Genomic DNA, 13438 nt, shown 5'->3' with positions numbered 1-13438 from the left:
AGCTCACTGTTTGATCCCGCTATGGGCAACTTTTTAGTCCCACCCAATAGAGGCATTCTTTCTAGTGACAGCGCGCCCGTTATCCCATCTTTCGCAAGAATATTTATGTTCCCTTTTCCCACACCGTATTCTACTACAAGCGTTTTCTTGATAGAAAAAAAAAATTGAGAACCCAACAAATTAGCTTAGAATAAAAGAAATATACGACCATCAGCAAGTTTTCTCGCGCTTTTTGTCTATACATTTCCAAAAATTCAATTTCCATTCACACTAGAAAAAAGCAAGAGCGTAGTAACGTCACTGCAGAATCCATAGCTTACTAATAGATTATTCGAAGCCTTGTGCAGACGCTAGAATATCAATAAAAAAAGAAAACTAGAAAAATACTGTCATCTATTGTTAGACTGATGGCTCGTTACAAGAAATATTTTACACAAAAAAAAAAATAAGCTGCGGGCAACTATCTTTGTACGCACCTTAAAAGAGCAAGAAGATAAAAGACCGATTAGGAACAGAAACTATAAGAGCGCGGCAATAACTCTTACAAAACATAAAAAATCTTAAATTATTTCCCACACAGAATAAACAACCAGTAAAGGGCAACTATCATAAGCCACATTGGCAATTAAAACTCTTGTGATATTTCAGACGCCTCGAGGGACTCATTTTTCTGTAAGGCCGTGGCTTCCTTAAGATTTGTGGTTAACTATTGACAGGTCTCCCAGATTCCTTTTACACGTTTCCTACTATCCCCGATAAGGTTACCCCTCTAAATAATAATCTAAAAATCTATCGATGATATTAAGCCATGTCATATAAAATATTCGCTTATGTGATATCTATTATTGCTGATAACACTTCAAACGGGGACGTCACCTCGAGAATTCATGCGTCCCAAAGTTACTCCAATTTAAAGAAAGAGAGAGTTCTGTAATTATTACCGAACTACACGCCCATCTGTGTGCTACCGTTGTTCAGTAACATAATTGCTAAATTACCTGGGAAACGCTCGATAGATTGCCTCAACAAACTTATTATTTTACGTCTTAGCAGGTGAGTATTCTATCATGAGATTCAGCAGATCTAGTTCTAATATTTCACGCAGATTACATAAAATGTTATTGAGGATGGTAGCTTTGCCTTCTTTAATTTTGTTGACCTAAGTAAACGAATTGGCATTATTCGCCCCGAGATCCTCTTCTAAAACTAGAAATATCAATACCTGGTCCTGCCTTGCTACTATTCAATAGTTACGTCCGTAATACAAACCAATTGTGTCAGCGTTATCTGCCCTCACTCAAAGCAAGAAATGACGGTTATAAGGGTACCACTGAGGTTCATTTTAGGCCCACTTTTGTTCCTTATTTATGTTAACGGTCTCCCTAATTTCATCACGCATTGTAACCACTTGCTGTAAACCGACGATCCAACAGCATTTAGCTTGGATGGAAGCATTAACTGCCTTGTACGTAAACCTAATGTCGACCTAGTTAGTATATACCACTGGTGTATATTACACAGAATAGAATTTAATCCAACTGAGCTATCGTGTCAGCGTTTCACGATCTGTTTCATCTGTTCATCCATCTCTTTACTGCAGTACCTGATCCAGGGTAGCGATGATTGCAAGTATTTCGGTGTCAGACAAGATATAAAATTTCCGATCATTACCACATTTCACACGTAAACAAAGATGTAGTTTGATATACGCTTCCCAATTCCAGCTCGTCCATCTTTTTCATGTATTATACACTTATTATTGTAATGTGCATTCATTCATTAACAAATCTACTGCTGTACAATTGCATTCGGCAATACAGTGCTGATCTGGCGCCACTATACATCGTCCATACAGAGCAATCAAAATTTTAGTGTTTTGCTCATACTGCACCAATGCCGAACAATTATTACAAGGCAATAATGTCTTTACAGTGTCCAACTTAGTTGAATATATTCTCGGTATCTCGTTATAGCTCATACCAACAATCTATACCACTTTTCTTTCATTCCTCCTTTTTCAATAGATAACACTAACAGCACAAGGTTTGCTAATAACAAGGACCTCGTTTTGGGCAATGTCTGAACTATCCACAGCAAGCACGTACACTGTTGATTGCAGGGCTTTTTATTATGGTAGTCGCTACCAGTTCTCTTAAATTATTGACATGGCAGTCATTTACCACAGGATTAAGAAAGTTGCTTTTGAATCAATCTTGTCGTACATAACACTATCTGCATATATTACATAATACGCGCATTTGCATTCTTGGTGATAAGTGCTATGTTTTATCCCCCTACCTTTATTACTCACATGTGAAATTGGTAAATTATGCCCATGATATTTTTAGTTTGGTCATAATTCAGTATGTTGCAGGGTAAATGTTCTATAAATGTGTTAATACGTGTTCTTGTACATTTTTATAAGTTCTAGCTTTCTCATTTTCTTTCTGTATAGTTACTGTTTCTTGTACTGCCCTTGCTATACATAAGTTTTCTTTTCGTGTATACCATGTACCGGTGGTCCCACTTCAGTCTCTGACTCCGGCACCTCCTCCTCTATACTGCCTTTTGTGATAACTTTACATGTAGCTTTAATGGAAAAAAATTTTATTCTGATGGAAATGCGATACCGATATTGCGCAGGCAAAATGATAGTTGTTTATGGATATCGTGGCATAATAATCTCAAACTGCATACAAAAATATAAATTATGATAGTAGCTGTGACAGCCTATGCACTAAAGGGGTACTTGCTCTGAGGAAGGTTATTCAGCGATGTTACTGATGCAGACAATATTCAAAACATCACGGTCACTGGAAATGACTCTGATCCGAAGCCACTATGTGGCGCTTCAATTACTGTATTCCAGGCTTTCGGCTATATTGCGTGCTTTGTCCAAACGTGAATTGTAAATAACGTGCGAATTTGTCGGGCATAAAAATTGTTTTCACGCACTCTTTATTGACATTTAAGATGTGTTTGTAGTACACTGTGTTTCTGAGTTTCTGATATGCCGCGTGCTCAGTACTAAGTGTTTCATTTATTTCACCCACTCGAGCATTCCGGCACGATATGCGTCAGTTTTAGTTGCCTATTTGGTCATCCCTGCGGTCGGAACTATATGGACACCCCTGACGAGTTTCCACCGTTGTCACTGCCCTAGCCGTGATGTTCCATAGAAAGTCAAGTGCAGTAACATCACGGCCGCGCCCCGTCTACTGTCGGTGCTGGTAAAACCGTGTGAGGGTGAGCCGAGAACGATGCTGGCTTGATCTGGCGCGCGCAATTGAGCAATGTGGGGAGTGCAAAGGGACCAAATTTTTCTGAAACCATCAACATTGATTCTTCATATAAGCCAATAGCCACAACGAACATTCGAACCGACCGACCGACCGACGAATGAGTAAGCGAACAAGCCAGCCAGCGAAGAAAGAAAGCGTGGGAGAGGAACAGCGACAAAAAGAGGACGAACGGCCGATCGCTTTCCTTTCTGGGTCCGGCAACCGACCAACGAAACACGAAAATGAGAGATAGCCAAAGAAATCTATCTGTTGTAACCTCTCGCACCGAATGGAAACTCGCCATCAACATTGATTCTTCATATAAGCGAATAGCCACAACGAACATTCGAACCGACCGACCGACCGACCGACCGACCGACCGACCGACCGACCGACCGACCGACCGACCGACCGACCGACCGACCGACCGACCGACCGACCGACCGACCGACCGACCGACCGACCGACCGACCGACCGACCGACCGACCGACCGACCGACCGACCGACCGACCGACCGACCGACCGACCGACCGACCGACCGACCGACCGACCGACCGACCGACCGACCGACCGACCGACCGACCGACCGACCGACCGACCGACCGACCGACCGACCGACCGACCGACCGACCGACCGACCGACCGACCGACCGACCGACCGACCGACCGACCGACCGACCGACCGACCGACCGACCGACCGACCGACCGACCGACCGACCGACCGACCGACCGACCGACCGACCGACCGACCGACCGACCGACCGACCGACCGACCGACCGACCGACCGACCGACCGACCGACCGACCGACCGACCGACCGACCGACCGACCGACCGACCGACCGACCGACCGACCGACCGACCGACCGACCGACCGACCGACCGACCGACCGACCGACCGACCGACCGACCGACCGACCGACCGACCGACCGACCGACCGACCGACCGACCGACCGACCGACCGACCGACCGACCGACCGACCGACCGACCGACCGACCGACCGACCGACCGACCGACCGACCGACCGACCGACCGACCGACCGACCGACCGACCGACCGACCGACCGACCGACCGACCGACCGACCGACCGACCGACCGACCGACCGACCGACCGACCGACCGACCGACCGACCGACCGACCGACCGACCGACCGACCGACCGACCGACCGACCGACCGACCGACCGACCGACCGACCGACCGACCGACCGACCGACCGACCGACCGACCGACCGACCGACCGACCGACCGACCGACCGACCGACCGACCGACCGACCGACCGACCGACCGACCGACCGACCGACCGACCGACCGACCGACCGACCGACCGACCGACCGACCGACCGACCGACCGACCGACCGACCGACCGACCGACCGACCGACCGACCGACCGACCGACCGACCGACCGACCGACCGACCGACCGACCGACCGACCGACCGACCGACCGACCGACCGACCGACCGACCGACCGACCGACCGACCGACCGACCGACCGACCGACCGACCGACCGACCGACCGACCGACCGACCGACCGACCGACCGACCGACCGACCGACCGACCGACCGACCGACCGACCGACCGACCGACCGACCGACCGACCGACCGACCGACCGACCGACCGACCGACCGACCGACCGACCGACCGACCGACCGACCGACCGACCGACCGACCGACCGACCGACCGACCGACCGACCGACCGACCGACCGACCGACCGACCGACCGACCGACCGACCGACCGACCGACCGACCGACCGACCGACCGACCGACCGACCGACCGACCGACCGACCGACCGACCGACCGACCGACCGACCGACCGACCGACCGACCGACCGACGAATGAGTAAGCGAACAAGCTAGCCAGGAAGAAAGAAAGCGTGGGCGAGGAACAGCGACAAAAAGAGCACAACAGGACGAACGGCCGATCGCTTTCCTTTCTGGGTTTGGCAACCGACCAACGAAACACGAAAATGAGAGATAGCCAAAGAAATCTATTCTGTTCTAACCTCTCGCACTTGAATGGAAACTCACCGTGGTGCTCATTCGCGCACAAATACGAATTTTTTCGGAACTGCAACACAGAGCAAGGATTTGTTGCGTTGCTTGGAATGATCTGCACTTACCCCGTCAGTATAATCCCGCATGATCCGAGTCATGATTACTTAGGACTTCATTTACATATAATTTGCAACATATTCATTTAAATAATTATGTCCTGGTTAAATTCAGGTATTTCCGGCGTTGGCGGGAAGTTATAGAATAATTTTGAGCAGCCGGGATTCTTTAGGCTGTACCAAAGCCTAAATACACGAGCATTGTCTTGGATTTCGCCGACATGTAAATGCGGCCGCTCAGCTGCGTTTCCGGTCAGTGACCTTGTGCGTCCAGCGTAACGCTGTAGTAAATTGCGCCTCCTATATCCAACAGGTTATGGCAAGCTGATTCTCTTTTCACTGGCACAATATTTGCTTCAGCAACTACTCGGCAACCACTGCGTAATTCTGTGGCACTTGTTCTGCATTTCAGGTGCTGTCTCCACCATCCTCAGTTTGACTTCTGGGGCTTACACTGATGCACACTTGGTGCACTATGCCACGCTCATTCTTCCTCCATACGCGCTGGTGTCCATGCTTAGCAAAATATCGAACAACGAGGAAAAGTCCGTGCAGTGCAAACTACTAGAGAACTATCCCGACACTCTCAAAGGTGCAGTATTTTGTTTCTCTCTATCAAGTCGAGCGGTTCATTGCTCGTGCGCGCTTAATGTTCTAAAAGTCGCGTGCAGGGTTGATCGCCTCCAGAGATGCTCCATCAGGTACCCCTGAAAAGTAGCATCCTGCAATTCAGCTTTGGTGTCACTCTGGATAGAAGAATAAGTTATTTTTATGCAGACTTGGGCGACTGTAAGAAGGACAGTTATATTTTATAAAAAAACGTGTTTTCATGTACAAGCGCCCACATGTATACCGCATTGAATTTGACCAATGCATGCTTTTCTTTATCCATGGGGTGCTTTTACGTCATTGCTGTGACTACACCAATCAGAACTGATGTCCATACCATTCCTCCAATGTATCCATCGCGAAACGTAGAGCGCAAGAAAAAATAGGTGTATCTTGTGCACATCATCGAGTCTACGGGAAGCTAAGCTTTCGTGAAGTGGTTAATAAAATTTTATAGATTTGCCCATTTCATTCCTGCGTCTTTGGGGTAAAAGAAACTTTCGCCCACGCGTGCGGTATCAGGCACTCCTTCAAATTTCCGAACAAATTATTGATACTCCAGCTCAACTAAGAGCCATATTTACTCTTGACCTCAAGAAGGTGTTCGACTAAGTAACCCATGACAGCGTGCTCGATGAACTGCAGTGGTGAGGTCGAGGGACGCGTACTTGCAGCTATATCCGTGACTTCTTACTTGCCCGCGCAATCACCATAAGCATTTGTGGTGCTACTTCCCCATCCTTTCCTAATCCTCAGAGTGAAACACCTCAGGGCTCCGTACTAACCACTACATGATTTAATTTGGCCGTGCGTAAGTTGCATTGAGCACTGCGGTCCACATCGGACATTGAATACCAAATTTATGAGGGTAATGTCATGATGCGTACCAGCTCAGGCTTGCCAGGTCACATTGAAAACAGTCTGCAAAACGTGGCAGATGCTGTTTAGTTTACGCACGAAGAATTAGCTTAAACTCCTCCGTTTCAAAATATGAAATGCTGCTCTCCCATTATCCACAATGGGCTGCCACAAAAAATAACCATCATCCAGCATAGGGCGGATATCCCAAAACTCCCCAGCATTAGATTACCCAGCCTCCACAGTCAACAAGACAATGGAGCGGCTGCCACCGTATGGCACCCGCTACGGCAGGAATTGCAAGTGCTCGGCATGCTTCGTTGAGTATGCTCTCACGTGAAAGCACTTCAGGTGCAAGACATAATCAACCTACTAATCTACTGTGGGTAAAAATGCGTATCTATTGATACCCATTTCCGAATGGGTTCAATGAGTTACCATTTGCTCACTTAAGGGCCGCTTTTTACAACGAAGTTTATATGGCTAGCGGATTCACCAGTCCGTCCGTCCATCTGTGAGTGACCTGTATACCTAAAACTCCTCCGGCGTAACCCCATACGCATGCACACACAAAAAATAGGGGCGCGCGATAAGCCAACACAACTTAGATAACACAGGAACTGTTTACTCCGATATATGAGGTCACGCTACCTTGCCCGAAATTTACATTTACAGGGTTGGCGTGATAAAAGGGGTGACGTCAAAGTCACTGTTGCCTACTCCGGAGCATCCGCATCAGTTTATTTCGCAGTGGGGCCAGGTAACATGACGTCATGCATCGGATTAAAAAAACCTTGTGCTATCTGGGTGGTGTTCGATAACCTCCGCTAGTAGTTATGTCGTTGCTCACCGTCGTAACCGAGCGCGCGCACAGAAGTTTCTCTCCGGCTCTAAAATGGGTAGCCCACGTGTCAAACGTACCTCTAAGGAGCAGGCAGCTTTCCATCAGCAACTCCACGAGCAGAACCAAGAACCAGCACGTCTACGCCGTGCCGATGCTGCAGCCCGGACACAAGAACAGGCTCGTGCAGCCGAGCGCAAGCAGCTTCTTCGTACCGATGATCTGGCTGCCAAACGACCCGTCGTGTAATGAATCATTGGCACTAACCCAGTGATAAACACCCTGGGCGCTAGTTCCAGCTTCGCTTGTTAACCATCTGTACGGAGTATTTGGGCGCTAATTTTTTTACAGCGAAGCTGTATACCTCTACCGTCCAAGAAAATTTTCGTGTCGTTGTTGGCGTGGTAAGCAAAAAAACTCCCTATACGTGGGCCGATCCCGAAGATAGTGCAATGCTGGGCCGACCCGCGGCGGAAGTGCAGTTCGCCATTACTGGCCCCACGTACACAGATTCGCTGGTCGTCCCTCTTCACAGAGTGGAAAGGCAGTGAGATTTTTTTTCTACAATTTTTTTCACTGGGGCTGTTTCTTAAAGAACCAGTTGTTCTGCGGAAAATATTTTCTGCAACTTTTGTTTCTACACCTCCTGAATGACATCGCCGCTAACGGTTCTTTTTACTGTTTCAGCCTTTGGAATTGATTGCAAGGCGAATGTGCTGGCACTTACCTTTAATGAAGCGGGAATCGAGCTAGTGACTATAATAGTGGAAGGCCTGGTCGTCGTGGCGATCATGGTCTTCTTAACTTCCGGCTATCTGAGGCCCGGTGACGGCTTCGCGGGCAAAGAGTGGTCTGGCGAAGAAGACGTCGAAGCGGAGAAGAACCTGGTCAACGCCGCACGTCGAGACGGAGACTTCGCCAACTACTCGATGCTCGTCTGGAGTCTGCACAAACGCTTCGGCACGTTGCTCGCCGTGCGAGGCACCTACCTGGCACTTCGGCCCTCCGAATGCTTCGGCCTCCTCGGCGTGAACGGCGCCGGCAAGACCACCACGTTCCAGATGTTGGCCGCCCTGGTGAGCGTCTCATATGGCGACGCCTCCACGTCGACGGCCAAGCTCAGTGGAAGGGCCCGCACAGTGAGTTGGTACTTATATTGAATGGCAGTGTTTGCTCTCTCTTTTAACCCCACCCCTCCACCCTGCTGGCGCTGAGCCGTGCTCCCGCATGGGTTGCAGAAAATAGCGCTAGCCTTTTCTCCTTCCCCACAAGAACCACTTCTCTCTCTTCCACCGCCTCTCTTCGACGCCGAAGGAGGCACCAATTTAAAAACTAGCCTCACTGGAAATTGGCTGTTGTACATTGAAGGTGGTAAGTTAGCTTGAAATGAAGTTCATATATTCCAGTCTGAATCGGTTTACCACTAGCGCCAAAGCTTAACGTAATTTTGTGAACGTAAACACGTTTACATATTCAGATGAAAATCATTTGTAAAGATTGTACATGGCCCCCAAACTGCGCGTGAATTTTTCTACTCTTTTGTTTCTGTCACAGTAAATGCACTTAGCAACGCAAACGTACGTGTGAAAGGTCGCGATTTGAATTGCCTGCAAGTTACATACACCATTGACCCCCTCCCTTTTTTTTTTACCGAGCAGCATGAAAGTACATGACTCTGTTAACCGATCAGTCGCGTAGAAAACGAGCAATCACGAAATATTGGCCACCAATGCAAGTAAAAAAGAAGCATTTCACCTTCAGCACACATTAGCTGCAATATTTACTTTCAGGAAGTCTGGGCTTGATGGAACATATCGTCATCTCCGGACATTACAGAAAATATAGCTGATAACAGTCGTGCATAAGGCTTTCAACACTTAATGAAGCATTTTTTTTTGCGAACGCTGACAGCCATGCACACATATTTGCTTCGCCTGCACGCTGGCTCAATGATTCCTCCCCCCCCCCCCCCTTTCTTTTTCAGAAATTTTCCCTCGGCGGCAATTGTGGGACGTTCCCGTCGGTTGACCTAACTGAGCGTCATTTGTAACTTATTATTAACTGTTAACACACGTTCCTGAGTCCAGAGCCCTAGTAAGCTACAGCCAATGATGAAAGTGACCCGCACAGTAAAATATCTTGTGGGGCGACTTGCTCCGTAGCTGCGAAGCGAAAACAGCGCACCACGATAGAAACACATACCACAGCGCTAGCCCGGAGTAGTCGACTCGTCCTTGTTTCTTTTGCGTTGTTAACCCGCGCAGTTCCCCTACAAGGTGCCCACAATCCACCTCGCATTCCTCGCAAACGCGAAGCACATGCCTGGCTTCATGCACTGATGACATCGACATTGGGGAAACGCTTGGCGTGCACGGAAAAATGCGTAGAAATGGGCAAAAAAGAGGCATTGTGTTCTTATTTACAACAGTCACGCGTAGGTCAGAGCTGTTAAACATTGGCCCGCAATTAGCCTCTGCGTGCGCCCATTGCTATTTGTTGTGAACTCGGTCAAAGGTGCACGGAAGTATAGCTTACAGCAGCGAAATTTCTGCGAAATAGAAGAACGCCCTTGAACCGTGCATGGGGTGCACATTAAAGATCCAGAGTCGGTCAAAATGTTTCCGGACTCCCCCACTATAGCATGCCCCATAACGAGATTGCTGTTTCAGCTCGTAAAACCCCGGAATTGAAATAAATAATATTTGGTCTCAGTGATAAACACCTCTAAAGAGAGTAAGCGAAGTTCTTCGCACTTCGGCATGCCCACTTATAACGCTACGGAGAGCTTGAATGCTTCATCGCCATCACGGGTACTTCACGGAGTTTCTGAGGGCTAACTGTCCATCTACCTATGCATGTATTTCGCTAACCATTTTCACCCCAACGTGGGTCAATGTGTAGGCCATGGTCGAATAGTTAGAGCATTATGCTGCTCTTCTAAAGGAACCGGGTTCGAATCCAACCGTCGGATCAACTTTGGCCACCGGCTGTGCAGCTCTGTATACCTGTGTGCAGCTTTCTCGACCAACCTCGTTGATGAGGCAGTGGGTCACTGGGGATGCAGGGCGGGTATGTGCGATACGTACCGTTCTTCAGTGAATTTCTTTCACGCTTGATTGGGGAGCACTGAGTATGTGCCTCTCGTTTCGTGTCTAAAGACTTCTACGAATCTCCTTCATACGAACTTGGGTCGCCGGATATATCGGGCGGTAGGTGCGCGCCACTCTTCAAATAGTGCGTTTGATGTCATCATAGGTAACCAGACAATTGGCACCAGGAATGCTCCACAGCATAAAGAGGAAAAAAATACAACCTTTCGATTTGAACGGGTGCTCGACGGCGTCAAAAGAGCGTCGATCGCGCCTTTTTCGGTGACCCCGATAGACGGAGCAGCGCGTGCAGTGTAAATCAACGTGCAGCAGCAGCAGTGCAGCGTGAGAGGAGCCATACTGTTACTACGTACAGTAGTTTTCAGGCAATTTGCATCTAACGTTCTTACGACTCTATCAAGCCACGCCACACCTAACAGTAACAATACATTTCTCCATTCGTCGCTCATTAAAATTGCTGGACGCCCTGTGGCCGTATCTCGCTCCTGCGTCATAAGGCCATGTACGCCATGATGACGTCAGCAAAACAAGAAACTAACGTCCGGGTCCAATAGTTCTAGAATAGCTTGCATAGGCTACGAGAAAGTTAGAGGGCTTATTTTAAAACGGATGTCAACGATTCTGGAACAATCAATACATAGCAGAAAGAACTAATAACAGGACCTTAAATATATGCGTAAAATAAAATGGTTATGTAATGGGTAGGTATAGAGGGGACTTGGCGTTTAACCGTAAAGATGTAGGAGTAGGGTTGAAATTTATTTTATGTGGAACATAAAGGGCAGGGGGGTAATTTAGAAAAATTCGACAAGATAACGAAACTTCTTTGCTTCTGAGCCTCTGATTCTCTGCAAGAATACGTTTACCTAGAGCAATCGGTTATACGGGACCTTGACTTCTACAATAAAATTGCAAAAGAATAAAAATGAATTGGATTGCACAGCGCAGGCCCTACCATGTCATGACTGGCAGCTTAATGCTATCCTTAAAGGGAAATATGTACAACTGTTGCGTTCCCTCACTACTTGAACTTGAAACTGGAATGGAAGTGAACGCCGCGCAAGCAGCGATGGGACTAAAATTTTTAGGCCTAATGTTAAAAGATGGGACGATATCGTGGCGGATTTGATAGCCAATGGGGCACCCGATAACTGCAGCCTATTATATATATATATATATATATATATATATATATATATATATATATATATATATATATATATATGTATATATATATAGCTGCGGAAAAGTAGATGTCATTAAAGTGGGAACTATGTTTGCACGAAATACGATCGGCGAGAGAAATACAGGAGTAATTACCGGAGGTTGCTTGGAGACGGATTCTACTTCCAGTGGACCCATTATGATAACGATGATGATAAATGTTGACGGACACCTAGATGAATTTATGTGAATGGTTAAATGTGAAACTAGTACTAATTTTTTCGCAGAAACTAAATATGAATAGGAATAGGAATAGCCTTAGGAATAGCTAATTTCTTTTCAGCTTGCTTTCCCTGCCTTGCTGTGATTTCTTTCACGACAATGTTGCTCATTGTACAGAGTAAGACTAATTACAACGCTATCCATGAAAGCCCCAGTAGAGTTCAATTCACGGATCTCAAGAAAATTAAATTTAAAGCGGATTTTTACACGAGCACTCTTCATGCATGCCGATAGCCATGAAAGTTAATTTTCAGTTATGCGTCACTGAAACCTCTTTTGGGAATTAAATGACCATAGTATCCATCCTCTTTTGTAAGACAAAACAGCTGCCTGACTCTTTTCTGCTGGCATAATAAGCAGACTGAAACCTGGTTGCCGTATACGAGTGGAGACAATTGCACTTTCCTTGGTGCGCTAGCCAACATTGCATCCCAGCGCACTACTTGAATTTCATATGGCTAATATTCTTCCCCGCATTTTTGTTTTTGTTTACTATTTTTGTGTTCTAGTTTCTTTTTTTACTCGCTCCCCTCCCATCTGCGTTTGACAATAAGGAACAAACGGGACCTCATATACTGTGATTTTGTTACTTTTCCCTGAAGTCAAGCTTTTATAAATTTTTAGGTGCTTAGTGATGGCTTTTACTTTCATCCACACGAAGTGCATTCAGAAATATGGAGAAGTCTTTTAACGGGGATTCTTATGTGTATTTTTCTCTTGTATCTCAATCAAGAAACATTTAAAGAGAACTAGTGATATTAAAGCTATAAAAATATTTGTGTCAGAAAGTGCCGCAATATTTGCCTTTTACTGAGCTATAACAATGACATTAGCAGTTTTCTTTTTCTTCCACAATTTCGCATCAGAAACATCCCAGTACAAGTATAATTGTTTATGAAATGTTCGTAATAAAAATAATTTGGAGATAACAAACATGTTACACTTCACCAGAGCAAGGAGGCACATTTCAACGATTTGGGCGAATTTTGAAGCAATCAGTTTACTAGTTCAGGACAATATGTTCCTTATGTTTTAAAAATCTGTTTTTCACAAATCGCGTGCAAGTGTTGACTTGCGCAACATCGAGCCTAAAATGCGCGAGCCATAGTTTACTCCGTGTTTTCCAGGGATTTCACTTACAAAATATGTCCTTGCAAACGCTCTAGCT

The 13438-nt window shown here is 47.0% G+C and overlaps 1 protein-coding gene across 1 annotated transcript in view; it reads left to right on the top strand.

Annotated features, from left to right (window-relative positions):
• The window catches only part of LOC126543861 (phospholipid-transporting ATPase ABCA3-like), a 46885-nt gene that overhangs the window by 19197 nt on the left and 14250 nt on the right, over positions 1-13438 (top strand). The window contains exons 3-4 of the mRNA XM_050190993.3: positions 5819-5998; positions 8402-8853. Of these exons, the coding sequence (XP_050046950.3) occupies positions 5819-5998; positions 8402-8853 (632 nt within the window). The remainder of the gene's footprint in view (positions 1-5818; positions 5999-8401; positions 8854-13438) is intronic.

The sequence above is a fragment of the Dermacentor andersoni genome, chromosome 10 (assembly GCF_023375885.2).
Source record: "Dermacentor andersoni chromosome 10, qqDerAnde1_hic_scaffold, whole genome shotgun sequence".
Classification (NCBI taxonomy): domain Eukaryota; kingdom Metazoa; phylum Arthropoda; class Arachnida; order Ixodida; family Ixodidae; genus Dermacentor; species Dermacentor andersoni.
This window is presented reverse-complemented; position numbering and strand designations above follow the sequence as displayed.